This window comes from Amblyomma mixtum, chromosome 1 (genome assembly GCF_055824585.1).
Source record: "Amblyomma mixtum isolate Tamu chromosome 1, ASM5582458v1, whole genome shotgun sequence".
In the NCBI taxonomy this organism is placed as follows: Eukaryota; Metazoa; Arthropoda; class Arachnida; order Ixodida; family Ixodidae; genus Amblyomma; species Amblyomma mixtum.
The window spans coordinates 276,289,322-276,310,420 of NC_143012.1; the positions used below are offsets into that span (position 1 = coordinate 276,289,322).

General features: G+C 47.2%; 1 protein-coding gene across 2 annotated transcripts in view; it reads right to left on the minus strand.

The window, feature by feature from the left end:
- The window catches only part of LOC149371786 (WD repeat-containing protein 17-like), a 58,329-nt gene that overhangs the window by 27,989 nt on the left and 9,241 nt on the right, over positions 1 to 21,099 (minus strand). For both annotated transcript variants that reach the window (XR_016292022.1, XM_089585259.1), the window contains exons 3-11: positions 18,048 to 18,450; positions 8,858 to 9,127; positions 7,893 to 8,185; positions 4,920 to 5,033; positions 4,101 to 4,247; positions 3,745 to 3,830; positions 3,543 to 3,629; positions 2,621 to 2,785; positions 1,652 to 1,854 (exon numbers count right to left, since the gene is read on the minus strand). Coding sequence is in view for 1 of the 2 variants with exons in the window: in XM_089585259.1 (XP_089441385.1) it covers positions 1,652 to 1,854; positions 2,621 to 2,785; positions 3,543 to 3,629; positions 3,745 to 3,830; positions 4,101 to 4,247; positions 4,920 to 5,033; positions 7,893 to 8,185; positions 8,858 to 9,127; positions 18,048 to 18,450 (1,768 nt within the window). In the remaining variant the exon portion in view is untranslated. The remainder of the gene's footprint in view (positions 1 to 1,651; positions 1,855 to 2,620; positions 2,786 to 3,542; positions 3,630 to 3,744; positions 3,831 to 4,100; positions 4,248 to 4,919; positions 5,034 to 7,892; positions 8,186 to 8,857; positions 9,128 to 18,047; positions 18,451 to 21,099) is intronic.

The window sequence follows — 21,099 nt, forward strand, 5'->3', positions numbered from 1 at the left end:
CGTGGTTACAATCCGCACATCATCTTTTCGGCACAGTTCTGGTGACACATAAGCAAGCCTAGCAGCCTTGCCGCTATGCTGTTTCCAGGTTAAGCGGACAAAAGAGTGCAGCCCCAGAGCTCTGGTTTCATAAATGACATCATATTAAATTTAAGACTCAAGTACGCCTTAGTATTAATCTCTTCAACATTAATGTTTCTCTCGGGAAGTGATGCAGTGATCAGCAGAACGCGCCAGTTCTTTTAAAGTTTCCCGCTCAAGATTTTTAGGTGCCTTTCTCAAAGCTTATCCTTTCGCTGACGAAGACAGCAGGCTTTTACTCCACTGAAGTCAACTAATACAACAACAACAACAAAAACAACAACAGCAACTAATGCTGAAGTGCAGTGTGGCAACATTTTGAGCCCGATTGTCCGACGTGTTGTGAAACGATGCGTTGCGGGCCAAAAAACTGTCGAATTTGCACTATTTTGGCTCGCTAAGCATTCCAAACACTGTAATTTTGGCTGACTGCACCAGCCAAGCAGAATGAGTTGAAAACTCATGAATAGAACTTTTCCACGAAAGGAATGTACATGATTCTTTTATTCCGAAAAGCACAACTGCGCAAATAAAAAAGAAACTCTGGGTGACGCAAGACGTTCTGTGATGCGCAGTATAAAGGATGTTTTAGATGCAAGCGACTGAGCAGTGCTGCGCGGCGAAAAATTTCAAACCTCATCGCTCTGGCCGCTCGAAAGAGGTTTTTGCGCCCCGGGCGGAAGAAGCCGCGACAGTTTTCGTCAGCAATTGAAACAGGCTTAGGGTAGGCAAATGATTCGGCTTTGGTGGGTATGAATACTTATCTGTAATTGATAACGTAGGTATGTCTTTATCTCAACACGATAGCATGCCGAACACACAGCGTACTGAGACTCCTAGCATTTTAGGATATCTTTGAAAAACCCAATGAGTCTCCAGTCCGTCGCAACATGCACATAACTGGTGAACCACGAAAGAGCAGACATCACACGCAGTATGGAAGAACATCCTAGAACTTAAGCTTGAACAGTTTGTGGACACTTTCGAAACAACTGAGGCGTTGTAACTCCTGCGATGGTGTCGAAGCTCCTGCCTCCAAGTTGTGGTTTAAGCGGCACTGTTGTGCTCATTTGCTTTTTTCTTGCATGTTAACGCTCTCTTTCAGTGGCCACCTCATTTTCAGTCCCGCGCTGCCGCAACCCCCCCCCCCCCCCCCCCCCCCTCCCCTACTGGGGTTATCACCGCGGCAGCAGCTCGGCGTATTCGTGCAGCTTCACCGCGATTTCTGTCCACAGCCGATAAATCTGATGCCCATGGCGGCTAACAAAGCATATTAGGAGGCGAGTAGTTCAAAAGCAAACGGAAAGAAATTTTGCAGCCTTCACACTGTTGCCGCCTTTCGCGCAATGAAAATGTTTAACTTTGAATGCGCTCTACGGTTGACATACGATCCGTACACCAACGAACCAGTAACAGAACCGAAGCAACTCTCTCTCTGTCTCGGGCTGAAGTGCCGGACGTGTATGCGGTTAGCGCCAAGTGTACACCAAGAACTCATTTTGGCATTAAAAGAACGATGACATGACAGAGTAATCCAAGACGAGGGGCAACCAACGGCGGCCCAGCCCACCGTAGATGTCGGCTCCGTGGTCGAGCAGGACGCAGAGGCAGACGCCGTCGCGGGTGTCCCACAGCCGGATGGTGGCGTCCCAGCTGCCCGACAGCAGAAGGTGGCTCAGCTCGGGACTCCACATTACGCTGCGGGTCAGGTCCGAGTGGCCGCGCAGCACACGCACCGCCGACTCGCACGTGTAGTTCCACACGTGGATGGTGCTGCGACGCCGAGATTAATTCCCGCAGGCTGAACCTACTACACGTTGACTTTCGACGTCCTACCCTCCCCCCTTCCCTCCCAGTTGGTAGTAGGGCGCCCGTATGTCTTCGTCTTTGTTTGTAAGCGCCTCCTTTTATTGTTCGTAGTTCAATTGAGCCGTCATCGTTTCATTCGGAACGTTGTTGAATAGTTGCTACAGGAATCGACCGATGTTTTTCTTCTTTCCAACCTAGCATTCGGTTAGCTTCCTGAAGTTGATGCCGAAAGTTTTTCATACGGAAGAATAAGTCATTGTTTCCTTCAAAACTAGTAGAATACATCAGCGAATATTATCTGACTATGACGAAGTGAAATCCCCCTTTATCAATTGTTTTGATGACACTGTTTTGCTTAGCATCGAGCACGCAGTAAGCACAAAGATATGAATCTGATCTGATATGATATATGAAGATATATGAATAAAATGTCGACTTTTCTTTCGAAATTAGTGCCCACAACATGGGCTATGATCATAGCTTCCTGACTTAATTGGTTTAAATGTTGAAGCTGTTACGTGCCTACACATGTTTTCCCTACAACAGAGTTAACAAACTAACGGCACGGTTAGAACCAGTAACGTCACTTAGCGCAATAGGCCCAATGGTAACACAAAAAATAGAGTACTCAGTGCGTTTCTTTCTCGTTAGTTATCCATTGTTCCTCCATGGTTATCTAAGCAAGACAAAAAGAAAGAACGCGGTACGAGGATATCAGAGGAGCGCTGACCAGTCATCAGAGGTGCTGCAAAGGACACCGTCTCGAAGCGGCGACCACTTGACGCGGAACGCCTTCTCCTTGTGGCCGATCAGCGTCTTGAGGGGCACGCCGCCGTTGAGGCTCAGGTAGAAGATGCGGATGACGCCGTCACCGCATGCCGTGGCGATGATGCTCCTGCGCATGTTCTCTTTTAATGCGCTAGCATTACAGACAGCCCATTACAGCAAAAAGTGTCCGGCGTTGACCTGTGAACACTCCAGTGGCAGGAGGCAAAGTGGAGAGAGAGAAAAATTCCTTTCTCGGAGAGGGAATAGGAAGGTAGGGTTGGAGGAGACGGGCGGCGAGAGGGACACCGCGGTCGCCATGCAGAGTCGAAAGGTGGGGAGAGGAGAGTGGGTACGGCATGAAAAAAACAATTGCTTACGGTATTCTGAGCAAACCTCTGCAGTTATCTTTTTTCGTTCTTCTCTTGGTCTTAAGACAGAGCGTGACAGTTAGCGGTGCGGTTCGCGTTCAGTAGTCAGTGCCTTGAAGTTAGGCACAATTACAATCTTGGGCTTATCGCTTAAATATGCATGTTTCGTGACCCGCAGTGTTCACTGGAAGAAAGTTGAGTCGAAAAATTCGGAGTACCATAACGGCGGAGAAAAAACAAAACAAAATACGCCACTTTCATCCTTCGGCGTTGGCTAGGAATCATTTTCCGAAATATGCGCCGTTGCAAAGAAACTGCTGCTTGGGAAAAAACAAAAAGAATGCACTGTTAGTTTTCTTTTCCCTCGCAGTATACGCCGTGCCTTTCCCGACTCCTTTAGTGTCGTAATAACCTTAATTCCTTGTTCTTACCGCAAGTGTCAGGTCTGCAAGCAGTTTCCCACGCTTTGTGACTGATTTTGCTTCGGAAAATTGCAGTCACGAACTGGAAACTTACTCGTTGTTAGGGTTCCAGTCACACCCGAATACCGTTGCGGGATGATGGAATGTCTGGATAAGCGCGCCGTCTGTCCGGTGAACCATGCTGTAAAAAGGAAAATAAAATTAGGATGGATAAGGAGGGCTGTACAACTCGAGAACGTGTAAAAAGAAATGTCAAGGCAAAGCGATTATCACGGCGCAAGGGCAACCATACTTGCCAGGTTGAATCTGCTCCAGCTGACGCTATCTTTCTTGAATCTGTTTGATTCCACGCCACGCAGTAGATAGCAGTGCCCTTGCCATGCTGCGCACACAGAAGGCAACGGGGAATGATTTTCTTTTTTTTTTCCTGCTTACCAGCAAAGTCATCCACCAAGACTACTTTTAGCTCACAAAATAATCAGTCCAAAGAAATTCACCGTTTTGATTGAGCAATACAAAAAGGTTGGCAGACACATAACATGCGTCACTAGCAAAGAAAAAAATACAGCTTCTCTGAGGAAGAAACAGCAAGCAGCGGAAGTAATTATGCACATTACCAGACATGCTTATATTTACGAATATCTGTCCTTACATCGAGAATGACAGTCTTGGCCGCGTTTTTTGCAGTGTCCCAAATAAGCAGGCCATCCTTTGACGTTCCTAGTGCTACGCAGTCCTGCCCGGACGGCGCCCAGGACAGGCAGTAGATTGTGCTTCCCCTTGGTGGTGATGACATGACCTGCGAAGCAAATAAGGGGTGCCCTTTTCTTCAGAAACTTGTAAAGCTACCTGCGACGCATGTAGGTCAGTTTAAATGAACCAAGAAAACCTAAATGTTACAGATATTTGCCCCTGACAAGAAATCTCGCCAGAGGTCGTGCGAGGGAATCACCGTCGTGAGCAGAAGACGGGCTTGCAGACAGGCGACGCTGGCTTCTTGCCTACTACGACAGAATCTGGAATAGCTGCGGTAGTAGCTTTTTCACTATCGCTGCAGTGCGCTGCATTTATACTCAGTTTCAAAAAACTCTCGTTGAATGTTGCCATCTTTGAAAAAAACTAGTTTAAATACAAACGCTCTATTCACTCCAACATTCCTTGACGAATTCGCAAGAAGCAGGAGCAGCGAAAAATTCATTCGCGTGCACAGGCCAGTATATCAAATTCACTGTAGAAATGTGGAAATTCTGGTCATGAAGTGATTGTTTAGTTGGTTTTAACAACTTAAGAACAATCACAACTTCTAAATGTAGCAGTACACAGCATATGCTACGTTGATACCGGCGAAGCACACTTAAATTGCGGATTTACCCGAGGCGTTAAATAAGGAGACCCAATAAGGTCGCGTGCTGAAGTACAGCTGCGACGCAGACCGCTCATGAAGCGTGCACGGGTCCAGTCTAGTACTTACCGGTTTCATGGTCTCTATGTCCCAAATCTTGAGAGTTCCGTCAAAGCCGGCGGTGGCAAGAAGGTTGCAGCTGTCGGGCTTGAACTGGCAGTCGAATATTGTTTCAGTGTGGGCCTGTAAGGAGCATGGCCAGGGGTTGGCACCTAGCTACCAAGAATCTATTTGAGCAGAAGGAAAAGTCGCCGACAAACCTGGAAAGTTTGTAGCGGTCGTTTAATGTTGCAATACTTGTAATTAAATGGAATGTTTAAACAGCCTTGACAGGGTGACAGTGTGAAGCGTTGCAGCTGTCGTTGTGCATCAGTAAATATCCATCCCTGGCACCTCCTCTGACGACAAAAACGTTCTTGTCTGCTTGCAACCAAGAACTTACGGTTTTCAAGAATTTCGCGGGTAAAAGCAATTTTTGCTCGGAACCAGGGACTACTCTACTGAAGCAAAGTTATGATTTCGGCTTGCAAAGCGAATTCCGCGGGTTTCGAATATTAGTTACATGACAAAAACTGAATGGACAGCGCCATGAAATTTCAGCATTACTTTAAAGTTCGCGTGATGTTATGTGAATGTTGTGTTTATGTAGAAATGTAGACAGGAAAAAACGTTTCAACGAACCGGTCTTCTACAGCCGGCAAGGAAGAATCACACGCCTCAGATTGAAGACAGGACGCAATTTCCACACTGCGTGGTGCTCCGAATGATAGCTACCATTTTCAACTTGCATTAGGTACGTAGTAAATTAGTCACCTTCCGTTCCAGTCCGTTGTTCTGAGTATGGACAAAATAAAAATAAAACCATTCCCAGTTCTCTGGCCGTATTTACATAGACGATATGCTAAGAAACTGAGGTCATTTATATCGTTTTGAGGTCGGGAATGGCGATGATGAAGAATACCACTCTTTAAGACATGTGGAAGGCAGGCTTTTTCAGGTAGAGGGAATATCCCTTCGTATCGTAAGCTCATTTCCGCTGCTGTAGCGATCGCAGAACTCTTTACTATGAAAAAGTTTTGTCAGTTTCGCCTTTCATTCTTCCCAGATTTTGGAATCATTAGGGCGGTGCTATTTGTGAATTCACAAACTTTTTTAAAATCATGAATGGATTTGTTTATTTTTGATCTACAGTTCACCTTATATTATGGATTCATTCATGCGTGGGTAGATTTAGCAATTACCAAAAAATTTGTCAATATTTTTTCTCCCTCTCTACCAACAAGCGCAAGTGCATTCCTGATGATAGAATAGAAATGTAGCAGATGGGACCAATGTTGCCATCGCTGGCCACCGTACCCGAGGGGTGACGTAAGAGCCCTACGCGGTTACTGCAGCTTTCCTTTTTGTTGTATCCCGCAACAGTGCATGAGAAAGTCTGCTGCGAAGTGCGCACACATGGGCATCCAAGCGCGTCGCGCATCAGCGATGGCCTGTGCGAGTGCAGCTATATTAATTTCCCCAACCCTTTCCACTATATTTGACCCGAAGCCTTGACATTCGCGAGCTGAGAACCAGAAATAATACCAGTGCTTATCATCCCTCTTGAGGCCAGCTGTACGAGTTCATTCTAGGCCTGCGCATTCTTAGGAAAACAAAACAAAGAAATAAGCACCTCTTTTCTCGGAGCAATTAGGGTGCAGGTAATAAATCTGGTGACTTAATACCAGTGGCCTCTGGCTGGAATGCTTAAGCCCGGGCTTAGAACTGAGCCGGGCCTAAACGCTGGGCAATAGGTTCGCTGTCCGACTCCTAATGGTCCTCGGCTGCACTGGGCACTGCCATGATGAGCGGTCTAGTGTCGAGAACTGCTGGCGCACGACTGCAAGTGACGTGCTGCGCAGAACAAGGCGATGAACTAAAGAAATGAAGTCGGCATGCGCGCTGCGCTCTCACTAGAGTCCGTGCAGTGTGAAAAAACAGGTAGCGCGTCTGCGAGTCGTAAGGTCGAATTCAAAGAGGAAGTGACACATAAGAACGGTTCCCGCTTAGTCAGCTAACTTGGACTAGCTATATGTCAACAGCGTATTATATAAGACACTGGCTGACCAATAATGAGCTTTTCTAAGTTGCGAGTATTTGGGAATTCGATCCCTGATTAACTGATGCAAGCGCTTTTTTTTGCAACAGCGCAGAGTTTTAGTGAAGTAGTATGCAGGGAACGCTCGGAATTGCTGGCATCAGTTCAGAGTCTTGATAGCCAAGTTTTCAAAAACGTTCTGGAGCGTCCCGGAAAAAAATATAGCCCGAATGATTGAGTAAGTTTCTTAAGAAAAGGGGGGCCTGTGACCAATGTATGGGGAAGGGGAAAAGTAGCTGGGGTTCGGTGAGATTTTCTTGAGCCTCTTTCAAGATCCGCGCTCTCATTCCCTCATGTTGCTAAGTGGAGCTTGCACTGTACAGCGATCATACAGCAACGAGCGTGCAAAGAGAAATGACAACTGTAATGTTAAGAAATGAAAAGAGAGCAGAGGAGGTATGGTTGGCAACCACCTCCTGGATACGAATGCTCTCGCGGCCACTCTGCTTTCCCGTTGAACCTGCATAGCATGGCTGATCCTTGACTATTTTTGGCTAACTGGTCCTGAGCTCGGGTCACCGATATCAGACAGTTGGCCAGGACTAGTTGTTCAAATCCATCGACACTTTTTTTCCTCTCTTCATGGGCGGCAAAATTGAGGCGTGATTCGAGCCGTGGGTCTCCAGCAGGGCAGGCGGGTACCCTACGTCTACGTAATTGCTGTCTCGACCCAGAAGAGGGCGCAGGATAACTGAACATCAGTGAGAGCGGCCTTTGGCCTGTAGCAGATAGAGATGGGCCGATGAACGGTCTAGAATCGTATGGAGCCATGCGGTTCGAAAATTCGAAGTCGTTCACTGTGATCGCGGCTGATGCATGACAAGGACAGCTGGAGGCTCATTTGGAGGGATGCCTTTGTTCGCTCCCTAATGGATAAGATGGTCATGATGTTGATGTACACGCACCGTGTCCCTGAGGAAGTCCCAGGAACGCCGCCGAATGTTGTACAGGCCCACCCCGCCGTCGGCGAACAGGCACAGGACGCGCACGTGCGGTGGAAGGCGTGCCGCGCTCCCCGCTGCTTGCTGCTGCTGCTTCTGCGGGGAGTCCTCCGTAGCCGGCAGCGCCGAGAAGCGATCCTTGTCCGGTAAGCCCGTGCAGACGCACAGCGTCCGGAACCCGCTGCCGTGCAGCTGCAGGTTCTCGAGTGGAGTGTTACGGGACACGTTCCACACGCGCAACGTGCCACAGGTTTTGTCTGCGGGGAAGAAACGAGGCATGCAGGTCAGCAGCCAGCCAGGTTACAAAACCATGTACTGTGAAGTGATTGCTTCGACACAATGCGAACTGTGCTCAAAGTTTGTGCGTGTGGTATGTTTGCTTCGTCCTTATTCTTTCTGCGGCAAAAAAAAAAACGAAGCACAACAATGAACAAACAAGGGAAATGCCACTCTGCACTTGTATGGTATGTGTAGTGGATGGCAGCTCACAACTAGGATCTCAGGCTATCGCACTGTCACAGCCAATGGTAGTTAGGTGTCCACCAAGTTTTTATTGTAACACCTAAAACAGACATGTTTGCGGGCATGTTTGCGCCAGTCCTGTCTCGTTATGTGTACTGTCTTCGTCTTTTAGCGCCAGTACGTTTTTTGCGTAAACGTGTCATGCTACAACCAACTAGCTCAAATCAAAGTATTGCTAGACATATGGACATGACTCATTTGGACACAGGAGTGTTTCTTTGACCGCCGTGCTTATCGCTACAGAGGTTTCCATAAAAGGAACGCCATCGAAAACGCAGTCCTCTGTTCCTCTTCAGCCCTCTTCAGCGCTTTCACTTGGGAAGCTTGATCTGGCTAGGTCAGTCCGAAACCTTGGTAAACATTGCGCGTTTGCGTGCACTCGTACGCGAACAACAAACGTAGCGCACCTCCGGTGAGGAACATCCCGGCCGCGCCGGGCACCCATGCCAGCGCGGCGACAGTGGTGGCTCGGCTGGGGCAGGCGTACGTGGCCAGCACGTGCATCTCTGCCGGCGCTGAGCAGTCGAGCAGGAAGAGCTGTCCGCTGGGCAGTGCGGCGAGCAGATACCCCGGCGACTGGTCGTCCCACCGGAGCGCCACCACGCTGCGGGGGTCCTCGTCCTCACTGTCCGGGGGAGCGTCGTGGAGCAGCCGGACGTGCTTCTGGCACGGACCACCTGAAATGTGAGAGCAGTCGCCGGCATGCGAGGTTCCAGAGAAATACGGACATCTTTCCGTGTCGAGCTGACAAGATACCATATGAGCACTTCTGAGATCACCTATCAAAATCTTGTCAGGCCGAATGCACCACTGACGCCTTTTGTGGAAAATCATCATCATCACCGTCAGCTTAACTACTCCCACTGGAGGACAAAGGTATCTAATACACTTTGTCCTGCACCTTCTGCGACCAGATTATTCATTTTTGTTTTATTTGTTTACTTACAGCGCTATAGCATGCCTACCGCATCGTGAAACTGATTGCTTTCTAATACAGCAGACAGTATACTTTATGTTCTAGCTATCATAGGGCGTGCACGGGGTAACACATGTTGGAGAAGTGCTCGGTCAGCATATGCGTATTATCCGATGTGGGGCTTAAAAAGCTGGTTTTGCTCATTGAAGAACGCTGTAGAGAAGGGCTATGGAATAGTTTTGACTATCCGCGCTTGTTTAACGCTAACTGATATCCCATAGCACCTGGACGTCTTTTGCATTTCGATGGCCGGGGTGCGAGGCTGCTTCCTCGAGCTCAGCAACCGAAAGCCACATCCACCAGAAAACCACGACGGGAAAGTGTTTACTCATTTTAATGCGTTATCATTAGAAGCTCCACGGCAAAGAAAAAGTGTCCGGCCCACAGGCGCAGAGTTCTGTACACTTGCCACCTTGGAGCCACCCCTCATACCATTTCCACTTGTAGGGAAGAGGAGGGAGAGGCCGGAAGGTGACTGTAATAGGAAGAACCCGCCCCATTCCTCCAAAGAAAAAAAGATTACTGCAAAATTGATAAGAAAGAATAATGACTATAAATGACTCAGCAAAAATGAAAATGCCTGCAAATGATTCACCAAACAACACAGCAAGGTTGCTCAGTACTCTATCCAGGAAAGTTGAGAAAAAGCCTTTAATGAGCAAAGAAATGCCCGGCAACTTATGTAAGAAAATTAGAAGAGAAGAAGCAGAAGAGAAGCAATTAAAAGCAAGAATTATACCTCCTTGGCATTCACCACCGTACCTTGGCCAATCCCCCCGCGTGGGTATGTGCCATTTTCATATGGTGAAGAAGAAGAAGAAAAGCAAGAAGACCTTATGCTAACGCACTGTAACCGCATAATGATAATGAATCGTACCCGTAATCTGTCAGTGTCATTCTTCATGTCAGATTTCATGCGTAAGTACTTCGCCTTCATAAAAGAGATTTCCTCTTAAATACTCTTGGCTTTCAAAATGTGATCAAGATCATCATTCAAACCTTATGCAGTGCCGTTCGCAACTTTCACACTATGTAGGTGGCGTTACTGGTAATCCAATGTGGCTGTTTTTGAGGGGATCGGGCAGCTGTCATAGAGTCGGTTTCTATTTTGGATCCGTTTTGTACCCTCGTGTTCACAATAGTTGTGCAGCTCAGAAACCAGCCTACGCTCGGCTCCTCAAATAGAGGGAGACAGTAGAAAATTGGTCGCGTTCTGTAGAAGACGACGGGGACATAAAGGCTGTCCGCACTATATGCTTAGGTGTGACAGCGTCGTCGGGCACAGTACGAGAGCTGTGCGTTACGGCATGAGACCAGCGGCAAAAACCATGTACACGCTTATGAACGGGTTGCAGAAATTTGCAAGTCAACTTCTTTGCACAGAAAAACCCCTTCATCATTGCCGCCAGACTGGTTTTCTGTGCAGAAATCAGGTGCAGCGAACAGATCAGATCAACCTAACTTCGATCAGAGCTTGAGCTAAGTCTAAAATCGTCACCAGACCTGCCAACGACCCAACAATGAGCCAACTAGGCTAAACACATGCTTTCGCACTTATATTCGGTTTAACTGCGTTAAAATCCTACCACATTTTAATGACAGCCGTTTTAAGGTGTTAGGTGGCGTCCTTTTCCTCTTATATGACAACGTTTCCGCGAGGTACTGGCTACGCGCACTGGATGATCATGTAATCGCATTGCAAGGAATTTCAGGTGCCCTTTTTGTACCCCATGCCCCGCCTGATGAGTGCGAAGTTAGTGCAAGGTACGGGACCGGGGCTTCGGTAGGGCTCCATTAAGGAAGGAATCTGATAAACAGTTCATGTAGTAAAAATCACCAAAGTCAGTATTCTTCCCACACCACTCGTCACTAGATGAGCATCGCTGATGGGTTGCGGCATTTGCCTCCGGAGCATTTAGCAGGCCTATCAGCATTCATCCTCTGATTCTGTTTTGAACAGCACCGTTTTTGCGCTCCGTGTCTCAAAGAATCTCAACCAAATGGCCCTGCTATCACCTTTACTGTGCCGAAAGCTGTCCGCAAATTGACAGTTATTTTCTTTTTACTGTTCCTAAAAAGTATCAAGAGGGATGATAATGCTAGAAATGTTCGAACAGAGAACACATGTCTATATTGCAACTCAATGACCGCAATGTGAGCACTGCAGTGGCATTGTTCCAGCAGCGACAGTGATCCTCCTTCGTAGGCATTCTGTGAAGATGCTCACTCTGGGTGGTCCGGCAATGTGGATGTTTACGTATATGTCATCCTTAAACGGCTTATAAAAACTAGAGGAATTTATTGAAAATTTTTCTCCTACGAAGGCAGGCTTTTCATGACGGCATTAGTGTGGCAGGAGGTAGGGAAAGCGGTGTCCGTACCGGAGCAGGTTGGAACAACTACTGCTGAACATCAGAAGTTAACAGAGGGTGATTTATGCAGCATGTGCATGAACTTTCGCAAAGGGTTGTCAAAAAGAACGTTTCAATCGAGACCAACTTAGCTGCTGCCATGAAAGGGCGGGGCAGCTCTTGATGAAAAGCGACCTATTCCGGATCAAAATTTATCAATAATTCTAAGCCATCAATACCACTTCAAGTTCCAACTCGGAACGCTGTAATTATTCCTCTAAATTGTTCCGCAGATTAATGAAATGAAGAAATCGGAGGTAACCGATGTTTTATCACGAAGTTTCACCCCAAACCTTCCCATTCCAATCGCTTGAAAACCTTTTGTAAACATGCGACGGCACACATCTCCAGATTCGCATTTTTTTATCTTTTTCTTTGCGGGACTAACGCTCTGCGGTCCCCATAGATACTTTTGAGCACTTTTAAACGTGCCCCATACTTTCCCTGATTGCGCACAGCATTCCTGACTTTTTCATTGAATAAAATGTCTTTGCCACCTATTCTAGGCAAACTAATTTGAACGTCGTATGGAAATCGCGGCTAACTCATTAGCATCTTACCCAAGCGTAGCCATACGGCTGCAAAGGAATAGCTTTGTATAGATATTGCTTGCAGAGGTAGGGCTGCGGTTGGGTGGATGCTAATGAGTAATTACTGCCTTATTACAAATATACTTTGCCTTAGAGTATTCCCGTAAACAACGAACCACGGAGTGACTGCATGTCAATTTGGGGGCGAGGGAAATGTGTGTCTGTATATAGCTGCCGATACAGCCCAACTTCTGATCTCAAGCAGTAATTTGATTCGAGTAATTCGATGTGATTTGAGTCCTGTCTTCAGTATCGGCTCTGTTCTGGACCTCCAGCTTCACAGAGAAGGGGATTATTCATCTGAATAAGTTTTTTAAAGCAAGAAAAACATTTTAAAAAGGCTACCACAGTAGAAGTGACGGTTTTACATGTAAGAGACAAAAAATCATTGTTTTTTTTCTGTCTGGTCTATGCTAGAGTGATGAATGATACAGTAAAACAAAAATTGTGTTCGTGAGGTCTCTAAATTCATTTGATATTGGTTCTTGTACGGACCGAAGCCTAGACTGCCTAAGGTAAGCTTTGCATTGAACCCAAGCGAATCGCTCTTTAAAAACGGAAATGTCATACTGAATTTCCTCGTAAACCGAGTCTAAGCATGACACGTTCATAAAGCTATATTGTGAATAAAATATAGAAAAATGCAAGTTTAATTTCAAGCACGAATACCTTGTGAACATTAGTCTACGCAAGCTTAACCCGCATCGTCGGGCACTTGCCCGGAGATTACTAAATGCCCGCGGTGCAACGCGCGAAATTACGAACAGGGAGCGGTGTTTAGCAGTCTTTTTTTGAGCACTGCACTTTAATATTCTTCTCCACCGTCGCAGACTTTTGTGCTTTCTGAACCCCTCGGATATCAAAGGATATCGGGATAAAAAATGAGATGTACTGCGAGCGGCTCATTATTCTCTACATCAGTGGCCTCAATGGCGTGCCAACATGCTGGTACCGCTTTGCGCTCCGCAAAATTCAAATCTGACAGGTCCATAAATGAAGTGCCTTTGTAATGAGTTTTCTCCGTCTTTCTCGGCCTCCCATCGCACACCAGAGAAGGCGTGTCAAAGCGGCCCGGCATCGAAATGGACTCACTCGGTGGGGATCGATAACTGCTGGGCATAAGAGGGCGGGCACATCAAGCACCAATCGAGAGCGCTTTTCGTCCTTTTTCCAGGATCGAGCTCCATTCATGTGTACAGACACGCAAGGACTCCCAAATTACCGCCGCCGAAGATAGCCCGGATGGGAAAGTGCGTACGCTTGTTTGCTGTCCAGACGGCCGGTGGGCGGCTGTGTGCAATGCGCTGTCATCTTTCAGACTGAGAGACAGGCCCCTGTACACGAAATTCCAGACGCTGTAAAATGAGCCGACTGTCAAGAAGGTGAAACAAAACTTGTTCCTAATATGGAGAGTTCACATAAAGGGCAACCTTTTTGTTATCTGTTCACGACCGCCATGTTTGTTGTGTTGTGCCCTCGTCCTTAAACTGTTTTGTTTCCGCGCACAACCAAATAGTTCGCCCTTAATTATATCAAACATTTTTAATACACTTAATGTTGGCGAGATCGAAGCGCCGCTTTGGACAAACCCGAATCGAACAAACTGGACCTTCGAATGAGGCGAGCTTGATTTCACGTACTTATTTTCGAGCTTATATCGCAAAATAAGCGCACGTCAAGTAAATCAAATAATTTAACATAAACGTTCTTTCACCGTTCTACGCATTTAGCACTTTTTAATGCATCTTCTTCTGTTTAAGCTTATAGCTGGTTGCCAACCTCGAGGATGGCGGAAAGATTTAAAGGGAGCGGGAAGTGATGAAATAGGGTTTCTCAGACGAAAACATGGCTGCGTTTGGCACAATGCATTGGCGACACACATGTGTGGCATGGGAGATGGTCGCCAAAGCGAGAACCAAGTGAACATCCATATACGGCGTCAAGAAAAATGTAATACAAAGAAAGTGGAAACCGCCTACACACACACAAAAAAAAAAAATGGCACTCCAACATATCCTAACGTAAGGTCGCAGGATTGAATTTCTCGTCCTAAATTCAATATTTTCTGTGCTTGGTCGTGCGAAACAAGACGGTTGAGTGTTGCTACAAGCCACGCGCATACACTCATCTGCCTTTCTGAACACCAGGGGCCTAGGGTTACGCTTGCATCTAGTCATTTTCTGATAGTAAAAAGCATACGAGCTCAAGTTTTACTTTCCGAACATCCACTTGCTTAATTTATGATCTTATTTAATGTATTGTTCAGTTGTAGTGTTGCCTACATGGTGTCATTTCACGAAGAGTCAAACAATATCGAGTCATTGTTGTTTCATTCGCTTGTCAAATGCGCGATACATACGACATTGCAGCGGCAGTTTATACACTGAGCAGACACAGCGCTGAGATTAAATGGCCCCATTTGTCTGGCCAGAGAAAACTCTGTCCCGTATGAGGGCAAAGGACTCGTTCGATGTTTCTCTTTTCTGGAACGAAGGACTCGAATTAGGTTTCGTGCGTCTTAGTTAAATGCTAAGAGAATGCACTTTTTCATCCTTTGTTTCTTGCACTCCGATCGCAATTCAGTAAGAGTTCCAGGCTTGATATACAAAAGAATATATTCTTGACCATACTTTTCTTTGGCCCAACATAACGAATCTTCGATAGCAATTCAGACGTAGGGGCAACTGAACGTATCTTTGCGTGAGACAGCACTTGTAAGAAGCGCTGAAATAGATCCCTCAAAGGAAAGGTTGTAACATCTCTAATCGAAAGCAGTTCAGATAAAAGTGGTTTTCATTTGATTCAGATCCGAGTTCTTGGAAGTTGGTGGAGCTCTTGGAAAACCTCCTGAGAGTTGAGGCCGCGATTTGCGGCACCACCTCTAGAGCTTTCTCAAATTTATTTTCCCGGATTATTTTCGGGTATTCTAAGTAAACATGTACTGCCGAATCGAACTTGTGAGCGCTAGTATATATCTCCCACCGGTTACTGCTTCAGTATCCGCTCGTCGAAGCTGTCTTTCCTGTATTTTAAGGTATGTGCGCGCACACGAAGATATAGGAGAATAGGTTTTTTAGATAATAATAATAATGATGTATTGATAATGATTTAGAACTAATTTCTATTTTCTCCAACAAGCGCAATACATCAAAAACAAGCCTGTATATAGGCCTTTAGTTGGCTTGTGTGACCTAGCCTTATGATGCACAAAGCACATGCCGATTAAAATGAATATCGATCCATGAACAAAACACAAATGAATAAAGAGAATTAAGGCAAATGGAGAACACAATACACCCAAGCAACCTAAAAAAAAATGAAAAGCACTAGATATAACCACGATGATAATTCACAACAATTACACCGTTCATTCTTTAATAACTTTTTAAGACTGCTCTTAGATGTCGCGGAAAAGATGTTATCTGGTAATAATAATTATAATAATAAAAACAATTATATTAAAAATCATAATTTTGCGGGGCCGCCGCGGTGACTCAGTGGTTATGGCTCTTGGCTGCTGGCCCGAAAGACGCGGGTTCGATCCCTGCCTCGACGGTCGAATTTCGATGGAGCGAAATTCTAGAGGCCCGTGTACTGTGCGATGTCAGTGCACGTTAAAGAACCCCAGGTGGTCAAAATTTCCGGAGCCCATCTACGGCGTCCCTCATAGCCTGAGTCGCTTTGGGGCGTTAAAGCCCCATAAACTAAACCAAACCATAATTTTGCTGACAACATAGGATAGAAATAGAAAATAATGTGGGGCAGTCCAGGCCTAAAAGGCCTTCCGCGACTAGGCCCGACAACGCAAGGAACTCTATCATACGTTGGCTATGTAGGTGCAAATGTACACAAGCACTTACTGCAAAATTTCTTGCTTATTCACGACACTATATTACACACTTTTATGTGTAATATAGTGTCGTGCTGTCGTGCTATAGTGTCGTGCTGTCGTGTCGTGCTATAGTGTCGTGCTGTCGTGTCGTGCTGTCGTGTCGTGCTGTCGTGTCGTGCTGTCGTGTCGTGCTATAGTGTCGCACAGCTGCGCATGCGCGAAACGAGCGACGTCACGCGGAGCGCAGGTGGCCGCTGCTGCCGCAGCCGTCGTCGCCGCCGCGCGCTGACTCCGTCGTCTGAGCGCCGCCGCTTCTCCTCCTCGCCATCGTTTTACCCTTCTCCGCTGCCGAGCGGTCGCCGCCACCGTACCAAGAGAAGGTTCTTTCGCAAGGCGTTGCGAGAACGCGTGAGCGGCGGCGGCGGCCGTAGAAGAGGCGGCCATCCTCGCCACCGTTTGACCTTTCTCCGCAGCCGTGCTCAGTGCACATTTGAAAGGAGGCGTATATAAGGCGCGCTTTCCCATAGAACAGGCGCAGACACTCGCCATGGAAGGAGAAGAAGAAGCAACAGTCGGACAGCGCAGAAACACCGCTCCAGAAGTGGTAGCTTGGGAGTTGGCTGAAAAGCAGCGAGAGCTTTTCGCTTATCCAGCCTTAACCTTAGCTAAGCCATAGCCATTTTTTTTTCTCCGATGGAGTGGGATTCGAGCTGTGGTCCTCTTGCACGCGAGGCGGATGCTCGATCACTATTCCATCACTCATGCTCATATACACCTTGCTGCTACCTTTCTCGGGGTCACTGCACCAGGATGTCGATGTCTATTTTCTAACGACGAGGCAAAACTTGTTCGCCTGCACTTTACGCTGTGCACATGACGCCTTCGCGCAGCTTTTACACACTCCAGTTCGATGCCGGCAGTAGCGAAATGTGTATGTAGATGGTTTGGTGCCACTAAATAAAGCTTGCTAATCTAGTTCCTGCACAAGTTGTACTACGCTTGTACGTTAAACAACATGCTAGCTAAATGGCATAATTTATTTGAACACACCTGCAGGAGAAGAGCTCCGGACACGGCACGTGGCTGTGCCGAGCTAGTGTTCAAGAGGCGTCTGTTAATGCCTTGTTGTGCAACATTCATAGTATACTAAAGCATCGCTCTTGCAAAAATACAAACGGCCTTTCAAATGAAGGCTTTTTAAACTTCCTCTTTTAACCAACTTCTTGTTTCTCCTGGAATTGACTGCCATCACTGGCACGCCTGTTGCGTCGCTGTGAATAAAATGCTCTCAATGGTACTCTTCTTTTTCTTTTGTTTGAATAAGAGGAGACGCATGCAAAATAAGATAGAGATGCAACTCATCAATGCATGTTAAAATTTTCCTCCATCCCTAACTCTTTTACACATTAGGCCCTCGATTTATTCCTTTTCTAACCTTTTCACGTTCTGCACGTAAAGCCATCCTCCCCCTCACTGATTTGTACATATATAGCACAAAATTCAGTTCACAATCTGCTTCAGAAACTCTTTCCCTGTTTTCAATTACACCGCTTCATATTGGGACGTCAACACCCGAGTCCTGGCATAATCTCCCACATGCGTTTCTTTCTCAGTTGGTGACAATGGTGAAAACTTTTGATTGAAGAGAGCGCACGCCTTGCACCCAGCACTCTTTCGCTGCTTAGATGAGAGGGCAAGCATGAGAGCAGAGAGACGTTTGCAAAGGGCTTCTTTAGGGTCTCTATTTGGGGCTACAGTGCCGCGCCCTCCACCACTTCGGACTCTCACCGCTCTGCAGTATGGACAGGGAGCCGTCCTGGTGTCCCATGGCGAGCTTCCCCGCCGGGTGCCACGTCATCTGGGTGACGGCGCTGGAGAACTGGGCGGCGTCGCGCCACGGCTCTCGCGGGCCCTCGGGCACCGACCAGGCGTGCAGGGGGCCCCGGCCGCTCACGTAGGCCAGCGTGTCGGGCGCGTCGGGCCTCCACGAGAGCAGCGCCGGCACGCAGGCGGGCTCGCGCAGCGCGGCCACCAGCCGCCGCTGGCCAATGTCCCAGACGCACACGACGGGGTCCAGGCTGCCGCTGGCGATCCACTCCCTGCGCGTCGGGTGCCAGTCGATAGCCGTCACGGTGCGCTTGTGCTCGGCCATGATGGCGCGGAGCTTGAATTCGCCGCTGCACTCGTCCATCTACGGAGGAGGAGGAGGAGAGCGCGTCCTGCGGTTCAAGGGTGTCGGGCTTTGCCGCATGACATCCTGATCGTCGTGACCATGAAACGACGTCATCTGACAGTAACGTCAAAGGTTACATGATCAGTGATTCACGTGACACTCATAAAGGAAGAATATCACCGATAAATTATCACATATGAGCCGGTATTAATGGGCAGCAGCAAGAGAAAGAGAGATGTACTGTTGCGCTCAATATGACTTGCAACACACGAGCGTGTGCGGACGCACGGTGGTGCCAACAAGCGGCGTGCTTGAAAACAAAGTGGAAAGGATTCTGCTGTTTCGCCAGTCAGCCGCATCCCTAGCGTCCTCTGACCTAAGCAATCTGAGATCCGTTGCTACATACGCCTTGCATTGTCACACAATTGTCGCCGCGCTAGCGTTGGCGATGCGATAACGCTATGCTTCTTTCTCGACTTGACGACACAGGGGAGAAGGTCACTGCCAGAAGAGCAAATCCTTTCCCTTTGATTTGCAAGCGCACCGCTTGCCGGCCCTACCATGCTTCCGGTAAGCGCTCCGGCCACGCTTCCTGGCGTTGCAAGTCATATTGAGCGCGATAGTACATTTACAACTTTTATTTTCCGGCTCACAAGTGAGCACGCACTATGCTTGACAGCCCATGATAAGCCTCGTAGCATGACCTTTACGGTGGGTTGACCAGGGCGCACTTTGTTCAGCTGGTGGAAAGAAAGAGGGCAAAAGTAAGCAGGAAGGAGAGGATCTCGGAGTGTGGGCCGTTTTGCAGATTCGTGGGATAGAAGGTAACTGCGTTCCTAAGTAAGTTCCCTGCTAGGCAGAAATGTTTTCAAAAGGAGTCAACCTGAAGTGCGTAGAAAGCGTTCACCCAGGCAATCGTGGGAAAAAGAACTAAACAAACGGGCGCACCTCTCTAAAGTGCGTGCTCTTTTTTCGGCCACAGAGCAGACACGCAGATGGAGTGGCTGGAACGAATATACACTTAAAAATTGGACGCAGGTGTAGAGATTGATCGCAGACGTATCGGACGCAGCTCGCTACGTCAGGTGATGGAATTCCACGCAACCACAGTAAAAATTTCAATGCAAGAGCGTTGGAGCGGATGATCGGAGGAGAAGCCGTGCGCGTTGTCACACTAACTCAGGATTGGTCGAGAGAGGCATGACGTCACACGCTCAGCTATGAAATTGTAATCATTAAAACATGAGTTCCGCTGTAATTGTGAGGTCAGAGGGTCAATTAAATGACACAGTGGCATGTAATGATATGTAGTAAACTAAGTACGCTGAGAAGATTGGGGTAATTAGTTTTAAATTGAATCCTGGACCGTGACACAAGGGAAAACCTTGTGTGCCTTGTGGTGTAACACGTGGTGCAATATAATTACTAAAGTATGCTAATGAGTGTGTGTAATTAGAAATCGGCACTAATTAAAAAGTAGCAAATAACCATTAATGCTGTTGCGTAATACTCTTAAGGCGTTGCTTACGTGTCCGCCTAAATATTTTACCCTCCTATCGCACAAATTCGTAAACAAAAAAAATAAATTTGGTTACTTATTGATTTCTTTTGTATCCCACGGGCCCTTTTGATATTGAAAACTGCAATCTGTGTAAGGGCGAGGCACTTAATCGCGCGTGGATGTTTGCTTAGTGTTGTCAAGCATCGCCGAGGAAGTTTCCAAAGTTGGCTTATCTGCTCCTTCCAAATGTTATTTCTAGTCTCGCCCGAAGCGTGACATGAGAAGAGCAAAACGCTCCTTCTGAGATATGCAAGAGCCTCACGTAGTGTTTTCAATATGCGCGGGAAAAGCATCCTTTTTTCTGCGCGAGTACAGAGGGCAAAACGCAGGTTCAGAATGCACGAACAGTTAGCACTCAGCAGGAGAGGTTTTTAATCACTTGATCTCACTGCTCTCTGCGCATTCGCAGCGATGTTATATGCATATAGCGCGACAGAGACGCGCTAGACACGTCATCTGTTTTCCACGGCGCCGCGTCCCCAAAACCGTTCGAGGCGCTATCAGGCGCAGCAAATTCAAGTCAAGCGCTTAAGCATTCGCGCCTAAATTACGCAGGGTGGTACGGCTGTAGCGTTGCAAGTTTCTTCCGGTACCAGCATTACTACTAGCAATGGTGGGCGTCGTGTCAACGACATCTGAAGGATGCACTCTTAGAAGACATTTGTTGGATTTACAGAAGCAAAGAATCATGTGGACAGGATATGCACCATCTCTCGTAATACGGAGAATAAGTCTCATGACATTGAGCTTGCGCCGTCAATCAGTTTGTAAAGCACAAGCTGAAATAAGAGTACGGCATGCGAACGGCTTTGTAGGCACCAAGTTACCACCAGTGGACCAATTATTAGGCATCGCGAAATTTGAAAATTTGAGGAACCCCAAATTTTGAAGTTGGCCTACCCGGAAAATTCCAAAAGGACCCCAAAATTTTGGCAGTAGGTCCACCCTAGAAAATGAGTTTAGGTAGATTAGTGGGGATTAATGTGTGGATTGAGGTGGATTAGTAAAATCCCATATAACAATTCCATAGAAGGTACTTGAACATCCCAGAAGGTGACTCATGCATACCACATAAGGACAATTAAACCGGTTCCAGCCAGATTTTT